This window comes from Acomys russatus, chromosome 10 (assembly GCF_903995435.1).
Source record: "Acomys russatus chromosome 10, mAcoRus1.1, whole genome shotgun sequence".
Classification (NCBI taxonomy): domain Eukaryota; kingdom Metazoa; phylum Chordata; class Mammalia; order Rodentia; family Muridae; genus Acomys; species Acomys russatus.
This window is the reverse complement of record NC_067146.1, coordinates 70,088,052-70,104,989: the sequence shown is the minus strand read 5'-3', so window position 1 is coordinate 70,104,989 and position 16,938 is coordinate 70,088,052. Positions and strand designations below refer to the sequence as shown.

Here is a 16,938-nt window from a genome sequence, read left to right as displayed (position 1 = left end):
GTCCTGTGTTCACTGCAGCTGCAGCCTGCTGCTTTCCAGCTTCTTAGCCATCCCTGGAAACATGTCTCTCCTACTGAACTCAGTCCAGGCCTTACTCTATTTAAGACCAGTTCCCTGGGGCTCCTGTGTTGGATCAGAAACTCATATCATCTGTATCAATATAGAAAGTAGATTTGTGCCGGGCAGTGGTGGCGCACCGCTTTAATCCCAGCACTCGGGAGGCAGAAGCAGGCAGATCTCTGAATTTGAGAACAGTCTGGTCTACAGAGTGAATTCCAGGACAGCCACGGCTACACAGAGGAACCTTGTCTTAAAAAAAATAAATGCAAAAACAAAGCAATAAAAGAAAGAAGATTTGTGTCTACTGGAAGGAAACTGTAGTTTACAAGCAAAGAGTTTCTCGGAGTCTCCCACTCGCTGTCTGTGGGCAAGTGGGCTAGTGCCTCTGTGCCATGCTTTTTCCTCATCTGTTAAAAGTGGAGAGCCCATCACTCTCTCTGTGGGTTGTTGTGATATTTAAATAACAGTAACAGAGGGCTGGAGGCTTTTTGCAGAAAAACCAAATTCCGTGGCTGCTCATAGCCAACCATCTGTAATTCCAGTTCTAAGGGATTTGATGCTGTCCTCTTCTGGTCTCCATGGGCGCCGGGCATGCACACTGGGCACGGACATACATACAGGCAAAGTCTCATACATATAGAATATTATTTAAAAAGTAAAATGAAATGAGATAAATGAGAGTATGCAAATTGTGTTCTTAGCCGAGAGCCAAGACGTGACCTTTGCTCTTCCCACTGCTTGTACCAGCGATAGAATGTCAGGTCTAATAAAGACAAAATTGGTCTTCTTTTGCAATGAGTCTGGCTCCTCAGTTACCAAAGGCCATAGTTTGTATTAAAATCTAGATGGGATGATGTCACCTGCAGGTGTACCCCAACCTTTCTTACTCCGGAGCAGAGTTAAATCTGGAACTTGGCTTCCTTTTGGCCATTTCCATGGCTATTTTTGTAACAATGACATTTCTTTCCTCTTCTGATACTTTCCAAGAACAGTAAGGTCACCAACCCCAGGATAATTAGGAAAGCATTCCAAAGCTGACGTTTTTCCAGTAATGGAAGTTCTGAAACCACGTCAGGCTAATCATAGTCAAAGCCTGGGTCCGCAGCATGCCTGCTTCCTGGGATAGAGTCTTGTTAGTAGCATCTCACAGCTGTCTGCCTGTCCTTGGGTGTTTTTCAGCATTGTTAGGTCTTAAGGATGGGGCAGGGACCAAGAATAACCCATCCATTCTGTGGGATCTTTTGAAAAACCCACTGTTTTGCTTTGCTCTACACTACAGCTGTGAGACCATGTTGCCTAAGCCTCGTGACCTGTGCAAATCTTGGCTTCTGAAACTGGTCACTGAGAAGCACAGTTCTCTACTGTCCTGCACAGGCTGCGGGGGGGGGGGGTGAGGGGGCAGGCAGAACAAAGGGAATGGAGGCAGGGAAGGCAGCCGGTGCATCTCAGAAATAGATGAATGAAGCTGGCCGTGGTGGCGCGTGCTTTTAATCCTGGCACTCAAGAGACAGACCTCTGAGGTTAGCTTTGTCTACAGTGTGAGTTCCAGATCAGCTAGGGCTACACGGAGGAACCCTGTCCTGAAAAAGCAGAAAGAGAGAGAAAGAGATGAATGATCAGGCTGCAGTGGCATATACTTACAATCCTAGCATTTAGGAGGTAAAGGCAGGAGGATCAGGAGTTCAAGACCCCTCTGGGCTACATGAGACATGAGACCTAGTTTTAAGCAAATGACATAAATACATATATAAATAAATAAATAAGGGAGGAAAGAAAGAAAGGATGATTGGTATTGACATGATGATACATATAGTGATGAGTGCCTATAACCTTTTAGTTGTTGTTTTGTTTTGTTTTGTTTGAGACAGGGTTTCTCTGTGTAGCCTTGGCTGTCCTGGAACTCGCTTTGTAGACTAGGCTGGCCTCGAACTCAGAGATCCACCTGCCTCTGCCTTCCGAGTGCTGGGTTTAAAGGTGTGTGCCACAATGCCCAGCCAAGTGCCGATTCAGGATAGTGAATTTGAGATGCCAGATTAGGCAACACAGCAAGTCCTCGCTTCAAGGCTACTAAGAAGGCTCAGTGAGTAAAGGCTCTTGCATCCAGGACTGAGGATCTGAGTTCAGCTTCTGGGACCTACCTGGTGAAAGGAGAGAACTGACCCTTGCAAGTTGTTCTCTGATCTTCACATGTGCTCTGTAGCATACGCACACACACGAAATAAGTAAATGCTATAAAAAGAAAGAAAGCAACAGCAACCAGGAAGAAGGATGCATGAGTGATACCTGATATATAGAAATAAAAGACAGCTGGGCAGCAGTGGCACCCAGAACACCTTTAATCCTTTAAGCACTGGAGAAGCAGAGGCAGGGGGATCTCTGTGAGTTCAAGGCCAATCTGGTCTACAGAGTGAGTTCTAGAACAGACAGAGCTGTTACACAGAAAAACTCTGTCTTGAAAAACACAAAAACAAACAGATAGATGGACACAGACAGACAGACAGACAGATGATAGAAGAAGAGGAAAAAAACAAAACAAAACAAAGACGTCAGAAGGCATAACAGTGTCCCTCAAACTGCCATTCAGTAGCTGGGTGATCCTTGTGCAGGCATTTAATCTCTCTGGGACTGTTTCTTTACTGTAAAGTGGAAATATAAAGTAGATATTGGAATTTTCTATCCTTTCTTTCTTTCTTTCTTTTCATTTTTGTTGTTGCTGTTGCTGTTGCTGTTTTTTTTTTTTTTTTTTTCTCTCAAGACAGTTTCTCTGTGTAACAGCCCTGGATGTCTTGGAACTCACTTTATAAACCAAATTGGCCTTAAACTCACAGATCCACCTGCCTCTGCCTCTCAGGGGTTGGGAATAAAGGTGTGTGCCACCACTGCCCAGATGATGTTAGACATTTTTGTTTGACAAGACTCTTAAAACAACTGGAATAGTAGCTGAGAAAATTCTACATGAATGTGACAGATGACTCAACTGTTAGCGTTTCAAAAATTTAAGTCTATTTTTCAGTGTTGTTTTATGCTTACAGGTATTTTGCCTGCATGTATGTCAGTGCACCATTTGTTTGCCTAGTGCCTGTGGAGGCTAGAGGAGAGCATCAGATCAGATCCCCTGGACAGGAGTTGTAGATGGTTGTAATCCACCAGGTGGATGCTGGGAATAGAGCCCTGGTGCTCTGAAAGAGCAGCCATTATTCTTAGCACAAAACCATCTCTCTACTCTGTTATTTTTTGAGACAGGTTTTCATGTCTGGCCTGAAACTTGCTATGTAGACCAAACTGAATTTAAATTCACAGAGGTCCACTTGCCTCTGCCTCTGGAGTTCTGGGACTAAAGGTGTACACTATCATGCCCATCTTGGTGGTTGTTGTTGGTTGGTTTTTTGTTTGTTTGTTTGTTTGTTTGTAGACAAGATCTTACTGTGTAGCTCTGCATGGTCTGGAACTCACTGTGTACATCAAGTTGGCTTCAAACTTAAAGAGATCTGCTGACTTTGCCTCCAGAGTGCTGGGTGTTAGGACATGTGCCATCATCCTGGTTCAGTTTTATTACTATTGTTATTGGCATTTGGTGCTTGAAAATGAACCTAGAAGCGTACACATGCTAAGCTTGTTTCCTGTCAAAACCTAACTCCCAGCCCTGCTCACAGCCATGCATACTACCAGTTGTAAGCAATGTGAAGTCCAGTGGTTTTCAAGATCAAAGGACTGTGGCAGCCAGTTGATGCCAGGAAGTAGGAGGAGCCAGGCCCTCAGTACTGCTCTGTGGGCTTCTGCTCTCCACTAAGTGGGTGTGTGTGTTCCCGAGCAAGCGGTTAACCCCTCTTTGACTTAGCTCCTCCATCTGTATAATCGGCATGATGGCAATTGCAGTAACCTACTTGGGGGCTGGGGAGCAAGTGGCTTATGTGCACAGCATCTAGAATAGTGCCCGGTACTCGGCACACACAGCCATTCTTTATTCTTGGGTCGTCTTGGTGGTACCCTAGGCCCAGGCTACCTAATTTATAAAACTTGTTGTACCTTTAACTTATTGAATAACAACCTAGAGTGTATTTAGAAAAATCTGACAAGAGAAAAAAAAATGTCTCAGCTCTTTAGAGCTCCTCTGAAGATGTTTAATTTAGGCCTATGTGGACATCTTAAAACATTCCCAAAGGAAAGTCCTTATATAAGGGTGGCTAGGTAGCTTGGTAGTGAAACTGTGGGTTTATACCCAGTGAAGGTTAGTAAGTGGGATGGTGTCTTTGTTGCTGCTGTTCTGTTGTTGTTTTGTTTGTGGGCTAGTATCTCCCATAGCCTAGGATGACCTTGAACTAATTGGGTTTTTAAAATATACATACATATATATATATATATATATATATATATATATATATATATATATACTTTTTATCACACTTATTTTAAAATTTTAGTTTATCAGGCACGAATATCTGTGTATCACATGCATGCCTGGTGCCTGCTGAGGCCCAAAGAGTGCATTAGAACTCCTGGAATTATAGTTACTGCAGGCTGTGAGCTACCTTGTGGGTGCTGGGAACAGAAACCCAGTCTTCTGGAAGAGCAGCCAGTGCTCCCAACCTCTGAGCCATCTCTCCAGTCCCTCATTGGTACATATTGAGAATGACTTTAAACTTTGAATCCTCCCACCTGTACCTCCTGACTGCTGGGATTGCAGGCACGTGCTGCCACACCTAGTTTATGCCTTGCTGGTAGTGAAACCCAGAGCTTCGTGCCTGCTAGGCATGCATTCTGCCAACTGAGCTACCTCCCCAGCCTAAAATGCTGCAGGCAGGAGGTGCTTGCAGAGCCACACCTTAAGGATTAATATGCCGGAAGTTCTTAGGAGTCTCTAGAAAATCTATTTCTGTACCCTAGCCTTCCTTGTCCCAAGTTACTTCCAAGGCCGTCATCCTCCTTCTGTTTGTATAAAAGACTCACTCAGACGCTGGGCATGGTTGTGCATACCCATAATCCTAGCACTCATGAGAAAACGAAACAAAATAAAAGAATTACTTACAGGCAGTAAAGTAGAATGGACAGGGATACACAAGCATGCACACATGTGTGCAACAACCTTTAAGCTACTCTTTAATAACCCATCTCAGAACTGGGCAGTGCTGGTACACGCCTTGATTCCCAGCACTCAGGAGGAAGAGGCAGGCAGATCTTTGAGTTTGAGGCCAACCTGGTCTATGGAGTGAGTCCCAGGCCATCCAGAGCTACACAGAGAGACCCTGTTTCGGAAAACAAAACAAAGCAACACAGCACAACTACAAAAAAAAAAAAAAAAAAAAACACCTCAGACAAAGTGCCAGAGGAATGGTGAGATCCACAGAGTAACAGTTTTTAATCTTGAGTGCATATTGTGATCATTTGCAGGGCTTGCTGAAACACATTACTGGAGCCATTCTAAGAATTTTTGATTCAGCAGATCTCCCAGATGCTGTGGAGACCACACTTCAAGAGCACTGTCTGGGGGAATCTGAGATGGGTTGCTTGTTTATCAATGAGCCCCAGAACTAAGTGAGGAAAAAGCTATCCAAGACTCATAGGCAAAGCAGTGTCCACGGGCTCCACAGCCTGGCCTGGGCGAGGCACATCAAGTGGAACAACACGTGCTGGGAACGCGACTGGACTGAATATACTGCCTGACAAGAAAAAAGTATAATTACTTCTATCCATACTACAGCCCTTATTGGGGTGGGAGTTGTTCTGCGCTGGTTCTCAAATGACTGGGGAGGAGGCAGGGTGGCATAAGAGAGCTATGTCCAGCTCCCCACCTGTGGTTAATTACCAGTTTTAGGAACCGAGACTGTGTGGGCGGAGAGCTCTCATCCAGCTCTCCTGGAATCTAACCCCAAGGCGGACGCACCTTCGTGCGTGAAGCTCACTATGGCGTCAAGATCAACTAACCCCTAGCGATGCAAAATCTGGGTACCTGTAGTGACAGAGCCCTGGGATCTGAGCCAGCGAGGATGCGGCGACAAGACGCGACTTCCGCCTCTGGTGATCGGCAGTGGGGGGCGCACCAAGACAGCAGTTCGTGAGAGGTGCTTTGTCAACACAGCAGCGAGGGGCGGAGGATGCAGGACCGGAGGATGCAGGACCGGACTAGGAAGACCGGATGGGCCGCCCGACTGGTTCTCAGCTTGAAAGGGACATGGGGGCGGGGGGGGGGGGGATTGTGTGGCTGCACCTGGTGCGGCTGCGGTGGTGAACGGAAGGGATACAGACGCCATAGAGAGCTAGCTTGTGCGCGCACTACTCTCCTAGCCCTCAGGGCTTGTTTTTTTTTGAGCTGACATCACTTGCCAGTCTTCCTCACTGACACAATCTGTGTCCCACTCTCGGTGGCCCGCGGTCACGGCACCCGTGCACCCTCTTATACTCACCGCCAAATTTCTGGACCGGGAACGCACAGTTCCTCCAGGTCGAGGCGCTCTGCGGGCCTTCCTGGGGTTTAGTTATTCTTTCTGTAGTGTCGGATCTTGTGATCTCTGAACAACCGCAGCCATACAGCCAATTCGGAAAGGGTGGTCCTTGCTCAGATCTTTTGATACCCAAGGCATTTTTGGCTGTCTGGGTATTAGGGGATGTGATATAGTCACGGGTCCGTGAGGGCGCAGGGAAAACGTCTTACCGAAAAATCTGGCGTTTGGAAGCTCCTCGACTTGAACTAAAACCGTTCACTCCACTTCTAGCTGTGCACCCCTTAGACTCCCTCAATCTCTCTTCTGCTCACCGGCACTGTGAAGCTCAGTAGCTGGGAGCACTAGTCTGGGTTGGGAGGGGACTCTGTGAAAGTCAACCTCCAGAAATCTCCAAACCAAACCAAAGACCTTGGAGAAGTCCAGTTGCACAGGCCATTTGGACTTCCTGTCCTGGGCAGAGTAAGGGGTGCAGGGACAGTTTTCTCACCCTGCATCCAGAAATCTCCGGTACAGGGTGCCAGGCTGCTGGCATCTCCTGCCGGGACAAAGTCCAGGGAGAGTGGAAGTAGTGTCAACATCCTCCTAGGCTGGGAATCCAGAGATGAAGGAGAGACCTGCACTTGCGGGGTCATTTAGGGTCAATAGGGATATTTAGATTCCTTGTAGACTACATTCCTGATATTATGGTGGGTCTCCCGCTTATTACTATCAGTGAGTGAGGTGAACACCGGGAGGTCACTATAAGGGGAAAGTTAAAGCTCAGTTCTTCAGCATGCGAATGGCTTGCCTTTGGAGAAGATGATAGCACAGCAAGCATTGGGCATGGTGGTGGCACATCCATGAAGTCCCAGAGGCAGAGGCAGAGACAGAGGCTCATCCAACTGAGGGCAGCCTGAACTATGTGGCAGAACTTTCGGTCCTTATTAGCCTAGGCCACATATGTCCCTAAAAGTAGATTAGGCCATTCTGCTTGGAGTATGGTGGCTCTGAAGGGTTTATGTGGGGAGAGAAATCCCAGAAGGCTAATTTCAGGACCTCTGTGAATTTTCTAGGAAAAGGGTGGCCAGGTATCTAAGGGGCAAGAACTCCTAAGAGGTTGGAAGTGTCAAGGTGGTTGGTTGGGTGTGGTGACATGACACATGTCTGTAAGTCCTAGTGCCCTGGGGGGCTGAAGCAGGACGGTGCCTGTGACCTGGGGCTCTTGTGGTAGGTTTCAGGTTGCCCTGTGTGACTGTGCTCTTGCCTCTTAAAGGCATGGCTGGATGGCCCTGAGAAGCCTAGGTGTTTCTTAGAAAAGCACTCAGTGTTGATTGCAAAGGCCCGAGGGGATGCCTTGGTGTGTCCAAAGTCAGCAATTACACTGACATTTGGGTATTTTTTATGAACTTGATCCTGAAGATCTGTGTTTTTACCTTCAGATCCTAGAGCCCTGCTTGGCCACAGCGGTTCCTTTCTCCCCCAGTCCTCATCCATCTGTGGGCCTCCATCCTGTAGAGGGTGTATTTCCAAAGGGTTTGCAGCTCCCCCGCCCCCTTTGCTTCCCTGCAGGTCCAAGGGGAAGTACCTAGCATTCCAGGAGTTGTCTCCACTCCTTTCTGAGTTCATCTACCAGGGAGGCGGGAGAGAAAGGAGCCTGGCAAAATCCACAAGCTGACTTTTTAGAGTGAAAAAGCCTCAAAGCCAATGCCTGGCACCTTCAGGAAGCCAGGGCCTCAAGCATGGCAGGCAAGTGTTCTACCACACAGACAACAGGCCAGCACCAGAAAGTTGTTCTGAGAGTGGACTTCAAACAGAGGGAAGTAGACTTGCTTACTCATGCATGTTCACCCCCCTCACCCCACCCCTACCCAATTAGGCTTCTCAGCTGCAAGCCAGGGATAATTCATACCATCTTCCCCTTACCCCCAAAGCCTGTTGAGGAGGTTGGGACACACAAACACACAAGAAAAGTTTAGGACAGTGACTGTTCTTACCATGGGACTCTGTCCTCCTGGAGGAAAAAAACAAGATGTGTGTGTGTGTGGGGGGGTGACATCAGTGTGGCCTGGAGCCTTTTCTCCAGGGAGGTGCTCCTAAGGGAAGGAAGGACATGCTGAAGGCAGACCTGGTTAGGTTCCAGAAAGGCTGTGGGGAGTAATGGCAAAAAGAGATTCCCCAAGAACAGACTTGAAGAAGATCTTAGGAGGAGGAGCCTGGGCCTGACACTCAGCCTTGCCCTGGCCATTTGTTAAAGACTACTGGTCAGCCCACTACTGACGGAGAAAAAAAACCACCGCAGCCTATCAGAGCCCTTTCAGGAACTCTTGTGTAGATGAAAAGAGACCTGACTGTCAACTAGCTGTGTAATAATAGCAAGTTTCGGAACAGTAATGATGAAAGAGGCCTTGACACTTCTGTCAGGGCAAGGCTGAAGCTAGCTTAGCTAGCTAGGTGTGTGTGTGTGTGCGTGTGCGTGTGCAGGTGTTGAAGAACTCTCCTGGACGGGAGGGAACAGACTGCACAGGTGAGGGATGGGGGTGGGGAGGAAGGGGCCTGCTGCTCCTGGCCTTGTCCTAAGGGAAGGAGTCAGCAGTTGCTTGGGAAGAGCCTCAGGTGTCAGTCCTGTCAGTAGTACCCACGGTGAGTAGGGAATATGGGCCTCCAGGCAGGCAGAACAGGGCCAGGAAGCCACTAGGCTCTGGTTTTTAGTAAGTAGACCAGACTACAGGTAACAGAGGGAGAGCGGGCAGGGTGGGATGGGATGCGTTTTTGGGGGTTCTGAGAAGCACTAGGCGTTGGACGCCAGGAAGCAGCCAGTTTCTTGTCCCGGATACCTGTGCCTTTTGAATCTAGTCGCCCAGAGGCTGAGCACTGCACTTGTCCTAACCTGACTTCCAAGGCCTCCAGTTCAACTTTCTGAAGAGGGAAACCCGTGTTGCCCACTGCAGCTGTACACTGCCTCCAGCTCCCTCAGCAGACCCCACCCCCTTGCCAGGACAGTGTGGGTGAAGGGTAGGGAAATTGGTCAAGCTTTGATCTTTGGCCTCAAGGAAGCCGGGATCCGTGGAGTTTGACTTCCAAAGAACCTTGTTTTCCTGGGGGATGCTTCCCTAAGGGGTGCACCACCCAGTAACTCCAGGCTCAAAAAGAGGCCTGGACAGTTGCGATGGAGGAAGTGGGGCTGACTCATAGATGGCCAGTCCCCTAGCTGCGAAGACCCGGAGTCACAGAAACTTCCAGAAACCTACCACAACCTGGAAGGTCCTCGAGGACCAGAGTACAGTATCTACGACAGTATTTTACTATTTGAAATATCCTCTTTGTTCTTACGTTTGACCAAACAAGAACTAATTTTTTTTTTCTTTTCTGGGTCAAATTTCTGCCAGCCAAACGAGCTCTAAGTCCAGGTCCAAGGACTTTTGCCTTTCCCCAGGCGCGACCTTGCCGCAGAGAGACCGCACTCTGGAGGGCTCAGGGCTGCTGCGCACTGCGACCCGTGGGCTGCGCCCCGTGGGCTTCGAGTCACCGAGGAATCCCCCACAATCCCTGCCGTCTCTCTCTCTCTCAAGTCAGGTTTTTATGCGAAGGGAAGTGATTTCCGTGGATCACTCGTTTGATGGCCCAAGCAGGACTTCAGGTTCCATTGAAAACGACCAGCTCGACTTATCTCCCGTCGGCTCCCGGGATTCCTATCCACAATTCTACCCCTCCTGGCCGGGGCGGAAGCCAAGCCCGCAGCGTTTGAAGTTCAGAGGATTTCAATCCGCGAGGAGCTGGCGGCACCCGAGCTCGTCGCCCCAGCGGGAGATGGACGTCAGGTCGGCGGGGCTTCAGGGGGAGATGTACAGCTGGACTCCACTTAGGCGGCTGTCACCCCTTCTTCGTTTTTCGAAGGGTTACCCCGCTTCATCTGCTATTAGAATTTTCCTTCTTCTTCCGCTGTGCAGTAAATAACCTTCATAATACAACGACATTGACGATTAAGAAACATTTTTCCATGCAGGAAAAAACAAAACCACCCCCCAAAAACAAAACACCCCAAAGCAAGACAAAACAAAACAAAACCCCGAAACTGTGTCTTTCTCCGCCGCTCCCTTTTCATCTGTCGGGAAAATTCCACTTCTCTTTATTTGACGTTGGCCAGCTGATGATTTTAGAAGCGACATTTAGTTTAGTTTTTTTTTTTTTTTCCTTTAAGCATCGCGGTGGGTGGGTGGGTGGATGAGTGAGATTCGATAGGGACCTACAAACTAAATAGACCTGAGGCTGCTTTAAAAGATAGGCTGAAGTCTGGAGAGCAATGGGCGTGGGGGTGGGTCAAGAAGGGATTTCCCTGAAGCTTGGATCTGGGGCTGAGATGAGGCTGTGGCCTTGTGAGAATCTGAGCCCCCTCCTGAGGATGTAAGGGGAAGCCCTGCTCCATCAGACCGACCCAGGAAGGAGACTAAGTGGCACCCCTTGATCTCACGACTCTGCCCTGCTTTCATCTCTAGGGAAAATGCGGAGTAAAAGAGGATCAAACATTGAACGCTCCCATTGAATGCAAAGCTAGGGGCGGGGCAGGGAAGGCTAGAGTGGCTCTGAGGAGTGCCGTCCTCTGAGGGGGAGGGCAATGAGGTGGTGGCTTGTTCTCTGAGGGTGGGCAGGGAGAGTAGGTGTCTCCCAGGCCCAACGCTGGAAGGTTTTGATGCAGCGGCAGCAGCAGAGTCCTTAGAAAGACCCTAGGGTCTGGTTAGCAGACAGGGCAAGCCAGGAGCTCCCACAGGCATTTGGCTGCCATAAGAAAAGCAGGGCAAGCCAGAATTCACGGCAGGAAAAGATCCTAGGAGCACCACTCCCTTCTGCCCATCACTGCTCCTGCCCTCCGAAATGGTTCTCTAGATTTCTGAGCTAGCAGTGCTCAGCAGACAGCGGCTTTAGGATTCACAGGGGGTACAAATACCTACGTGGACACCACCCTTCATGTCCACCTGCCCTTGTCCCCCCAGGCAAGATTAACAAACATTTGCTGCATCAGGAGAGAAAAGGAAAGCCGGAGTAAGGAGGAGAGAAATTTTGTTTTCACTTCCTGCATTAATTCCATGATCCCAAATTAGAAAGATTGAGGGAAGGGTAGAGAGAAAATGGGGGAAATATAGGAGATAGATGACAAAGAGGAAGTCATAGAAAGTTTCTTAGAAGCTGGGCCTTTTTGTAGGGGCACAGAGGAGGAGCAATTCTTTTCAGCTAGGCAGGCAGGCAGGCAGGCCACTCACTAGTGGAAATTGTTTGGGGGGTGGGGAAAGAGAGAGAGAGGGAGAGAGAGAGAGAGAGAGAGAGAGAGAGAGAGAGAGAGAGAGAGAGAGAGAGAGGAGCTGAGCCTAGAAAATGTTCACCTCTGTTCCTTAACCCAGCCCACTTGCCTCGCTCCCAAGGAGACTCTATCCCCCCCCCCCAACACCAAGTCCCAGAATTCCATGGCCCCAGACCCTAGTTTACAGCACCTCCTCAAAGGATTATCCTAGCCCCCCCCCCCATCACCAGGTTTTTCAGGACATTTCAATGACCGTCTCTTCTACCTCTAGCTTTGGACACAAGAAACCTCTTCTGGTCAGAGCCCAGGAGAGGACCCTGCAAGTACAAAAAACTCTGCTGATGCCATTTGCTACACACTGTATCCATAACTAGCCTAAAACCTCCAGCGAAGGCTAGCACCTTCTTCTACCTGGGGTCCTTCAGTGCTGCCAGGGTAGGGACCCTGAATGCCAGGACCTTTTTTACTAGAACAAACCGTTTGTAGCAGAATTCGTTGACTCTGAACCAACACTCAAAACACAGGCAGGAAAAGAAAGGCCACTCTTAGACCCTTTCCCCACCCAACATACCTGAAATTGCTCGGAGATCAGAAGAAATCAAAGGTGTTTTCTTCTATGAAGAGCCAACCCGAATTCAAGTGAGTCCATCTAGATGGGGAGAGAAAATTAACAACAACAACAACTCATTCAGCACTTTCAATTTAAGCCAAATTATCTGAGTGGGGAGGGATTTTTTTTTTTTCTTTTTAAAATGTGGAGCACTGACTGAATCAGTATACAAGACGGGGTTTTCAAAGGTGGAAACGTATCTTTTGGCTCTTGGGGAAGAAAAATAAAGTTTGGTTATCAGAAAAGAGACAGGTGGAATTGGGGAGACGAAGGAGGAAAGGGTACCGAAAGCTCAAGCTCTCTTTGGGGGAAGGGGCACGTTTTTCAATAGCTTGTAAAAAAAAAATGAAGCTAGTTTGAAGGACAGGGGGTTGTATTAATGCTCAAAGAAGCCGGGTTTGTAAGCAGCTTCCAAAGAGCAGTTATTAATTCATTCATCAGTATTTGATCTAGACACCAGGTTAAGAAAACAGAAGTCAAAACAACAATAAAATAAAATTTCAAAAGCGTTTTCAATTACCAAGTCCCGCTGCCCCTGTGGAACTCGCTGCGTTCCTTAAGCGATCCCTTTTCTGTCTGCGGAATTCCATTTGCATCCTCTCTGCCTGGGTGTCTCCCTTTCTCAGTGTGTGTGTCTCTCTGTTTTCACACTCTCCTCCCCATTCGAGCGAGGCCCACACCTGGCGCATCGCTGCCGAGCCATTAGCTGCGGGTCTCCTTTCATCTTCGCTGTGGCAGACGTTTCTATTTATCCACTTGCGTTCGCCGAGTGGCGTCACCAGCGGTACTGTAATGACGATTGCAGCAGGAGGATGACAGCTTAGAAAGAAGAGGGCAATGGGGCTTCCTCCCAGAGGCGGTGCGGCACAGAGGAGCGCTCGCATCACAAGGTGACCCTAGCTCCCCACTGCCATCTCTGCGGTGGCCGCCGACACCGTTCCCAGGCTATCCGGCGCCCGCCTAGTCGCCTGGTCTCTTTAGCTCCTTTTCTTAGCCTAGATCCCAGGGAATCTGGGGTTAGGAGCTTACTTGGGGGTTTCCCCCCTCCCCCTTCCGGAGAGCCCGGGGATGGAGAGCCGAAAGGACATGGTTATGTTTCTGGATGGGGGTCAGCTTGGCACTCTGGTTGGTAAGAGGGTCTCTAATTTGTCCGAATCCGTGGGCAGTCCGCTGCCTGAACCGCCAGAGAAGATGGTGCCCCACGGTTGCCTGAGCCCGCGAGCCGGCCCTCCGACTGCTCGGGAGCGTGGCGGGGGAGGCCAGGAGGAGGAGCCGGTCGATGGACTAGCAGGCAGTGCTGCAGGGCTGGGCGGCGAGCCACGGTCTGCCGGAGCGGCCATGCTTAGCCCGGGACCCCCAGTCCCTTCCGCCGACAGCCTCTCTGGCCAAGGGCAACCCAGTAGCTCAGACACCGAATCGGATTTCTATGAAGAAATCGAGGTGAGCTGCACCCCGGACTGCGCCACCGGGAACGCCGAGTACCAGCACAGCAAAGGTAGCCACCTTGTCCCTCCGGCCCCCAGTCCGCCCACTGCACCCACACTTCCTTGCATCTCAGGCCAGGTGGAAGATACTCCTTTCCCTTGGGGCAGGATGGCTGGGCGTTGGGGTGGGGGCGGCTGAACAACTCTTTTGCTTTCAGCACCTTGGTGTGTGTGGGGTCTCTTGTGTTATCGCATTGGTGGGAGTGAGAGAGTGACAGCTGTGCCGGGACGAATGTCAGCGTTGACACAAGTCCTAGGCTTGATAGATCCCAAATGCACCCTAGCCCCCCAGAGTTTTGTGGGAACGATTCAGTTGAGCTTGGAAGACCCCTTCCTTCGGGTAGGGCAAGATCAAACGCTAGTCCGGGCAGTTTTGTGACTGGAGGGGTGCAAGGCACATGGAGGCGCGGAAGCCAAGAGTGTATAAAGGACCGTAAAATCGCGGCGGACTCTGGTCTCCGGAGTGCTGCAGCCCTCCGACCAGTTTGCACGTCGGTCAGAGGTCCAAATTACCTAGTGACTTCCCGGGCTGGCGGCGCCAGGTCGGAAATGGTCCCAATGGTCTAATTGCCTTTGGTCTCCGGTTGCATTTGAAAAGGCGGGGATTAGGCCCACCCCCTCCCCCCTCTCCCTCAGACTCACTTCTCCACCCAAAGGAAAAGCAACTGCAGGGGGCTAGAGCCCCACCCTTCTCTAGGGTGGGGTCTAAGGGTTGGTACTTTAACTACAGAACTCCTTCTCACCAGGGGCTAATGGGAGTGGGGGTGGATAGCTCAAAAGGGAGCCTCTATACCAACAATATCCAATCCTAAGGGGGAAAAAAAAAAACACCCTCCCACAGCACATACACCCCACCCATGGGGATGGGTGGGAAAAGCTTGCTTGCACCTACTTCTAGGCCTGGCAGCCCACACCACCGTCTTGAGTACCCACCTCCATCTCCTACCATCACACCATCTGCTTAACCCAGACTCTCTACTATACCATGCCCTCACAACCTGTGCTCAAATATGCCACTCCTGCAATATATGCAGCCCAGCGCATTCCCACACCTATACTGGCATTCTGGCATACACACAAGAGCAGGGAAGCTCACTGCATGCCCAACAATCTACAACGTATTAACCTCAAGAGTTCATAGTGTTCCAACACATCCTTTGCCATCCCTACCAACAAGAGCAGAGAGCTCAGGAGATATGCCCTTTGCTGCGCCCAGGGGCAGGTGAGAGAGAAAGGAGGTCCGGACCCCTTTAGACCCTGCATGCCAAACAGTCACTCTAAAACAGCCCCAAATCCGTTCTGTTCCAATCATCCAAGACCTTCTCCCCAACAGAATCAGTGACTGAGGTAGCTAAGGGGTTCTCCTTCTAATGCCCCTCCTCCAGCTTGAAGTCAGCATTGTTTGTGTTGTGTCTCTGTTGTGCACCTGTGTGCTCTGGGCTCCTGTGCAGGGCCAGGCTCCGATGCACTGGGCGGCAGTCCTAACAGTGGCAGCGAGGTCCCCAAGAGTAACAGTGGCAGCGGCAACAGCGGCTCACAAGGCACCCTGGCCTGCAGCGCCAGTGATCAGATGCGCCGATACCGCACCGCCTTTACCCGGGAGCAGATTGCACGGCTGGAGAAAGAGTTCTACAGGGAAAACTACGTTTCAAGACCACGGAGATGCGAGTTGGCAGCAGCCCTAAACCTCCCAGAAACAACCATCAAGGTAAGCTCGGCTAGGATGCTCGAGGCGGGCATGGACCCAGGTTAGAAGGAAGGAAGTACCAACAGCCGATCTCCTGAATTCCCGCTGAGGAGTCTGGACCTGGCTTCTCCAATCTGGTACGCAGAATTGCCCTCTGACAATGGAGAACGATGAAGCAGCCACTGTCGCCAAGAGGCAATTTTTTTTCCCCTAGGCAAATAGACTACAGGGGCAGGTGACTAAGAATAACAGTATCCCAAAGAACAGGGACGGAAGCGGGCATAAATCTTGGAAAAATGTCTTTTGCCCCCTCCGACCAATGGAGGCAGGCCCTGCTACTAGCATCCTCACTCCAGGTTGTGATGCTGAGGCTGGTGGGCAGGACCAGTGGTTTCAATCTGGGATGGCGGTGGGTGGCCTGCCCTTGTGCGGCTTGAGTTGGTTTTAGTTCTTCCCTGCTCTGTGGGTACTGCCCCCACACGCCGCCACCCCCCGACTTGGTCCCCGGGCTTTGCGCAGTCATCAACACCTCCCTCCTCCTATTCCTCTCCCCAGGTGTGGTTTCAGAACCGACGCATGAAAGACAAACGTCAGCGGCTGGCCATGACGTGGCCTCACCCGGCCGACCCCGCCTTTTACACGTACATGATGAGCCACGCGGCGGCCGCGGGCGGCCTGCCCTATCCCTTCCCGTCGCACCTGCCGTTGCCCTACTACTCGCCCGTGGGCCTGGGTGCAGCGTCCGCCGCCTCGGCTGCCGCCTCGCCCTTCAGTGGCCCGCTGCGCCCGCTCGACACGTTCCGCGTGCTCTCGCAGCCCTACCCGCGACCCGAACTGCTGTGCGCCTTCCGCCACCCACCTCTCTACCCCGGCCCTGCGCACGGACTGGGTGCCTCGGCGGGCGGCCCCTGCTCCTGCCTTGCCTGCCACAGCGGTCCGGCCAATGGGCTGGCACCACGGGCCGCCGCCGCAGCCTCGGACTTCACTTGTGCCTCCACTTCCCGCTCGGACTCCTTCCTCACGTTCGCCCCCTCTGTGCTCAGCAAGGCCTCCTCGGTGGCATTGGACCAGAGAGAGGAGGTGCCCCTCACCAGATAAGGGGTCGCCCTCGGGCTGCCTGCCGGCTGCAGGACGCGGTGGGGTTGGGTGGGGCCTTCGGGATTCCGCCAGCGTCTCATCTGCTACCCTTCTTCCCAGACGCAGAGGGGGAAAAGGAATGGGGGGGGGGAACAACACCACAAAGGACTCGGCCTAGAGGATCCTGGAGCCCCAGAAGTGACAGTGGCTGTTGCTGCTTGGGAGCAGAAATAGGGTGGGAAAGCAGAGGTTGAGAAAGCTTCCTCTGGGGTAGTCAGTCTCCTCAACCTTGTCAGAAGTGGAGGCCT

The 16,938-nt window shown here is 50.9% G+C and overlaps 1 protein-coding gene across 1 annotated transcript; it reads left to right on the top strand.

Moving 5' to 3' along the window:
* The first annotated feature begins 13,450 nt into the window (after positions 1 to 13,450).
* Positions 13,451 to 16,651, top strand: Evx1 (even-skipped homeobox 1). The gene is made up of 3 exons (XM_051151604.1): positions 13,451 to 13,877; positions 15,318 to 15,574; positions 16,109 to 16,651. The coding sequence occupies exons 1-3, from the start codon at positions 13,451 to 13,453 to the stop codon at positions 16,649 to 16,651; spliced, it is 1,227 nt and encodes a 408-aa protein (XP_051007561.1).
* Positions 16,652 to 16,938: the final 287 nt, after the last annotated feature.

Excerpts from the sequence above, each read along its gene's own strand:
- Evx1 (XM_051151604.1), top strand. The coding sequence starts at position 13,451 with ATGGAGAGCCGAAAGGACATGGTTATGTTTCTGGATGGGGGTCAGCTT. Across the intron at positions 13,878-15,317 it reads CGAGTACCAGCACAGCAAAG|GGCCAGGCTCCGATGCACTG; the intron begins GTAGCCACCTTG and ends GCTCCTGTGCAG. Across the intron at positions 15,575-16,108 it reads TCCCAGAAACAACCATCAAG|GTGTGGTTTCAGAACCGACG; the intron begins GTAAGCTCGGCT and ends TCCTCTCCCCAG.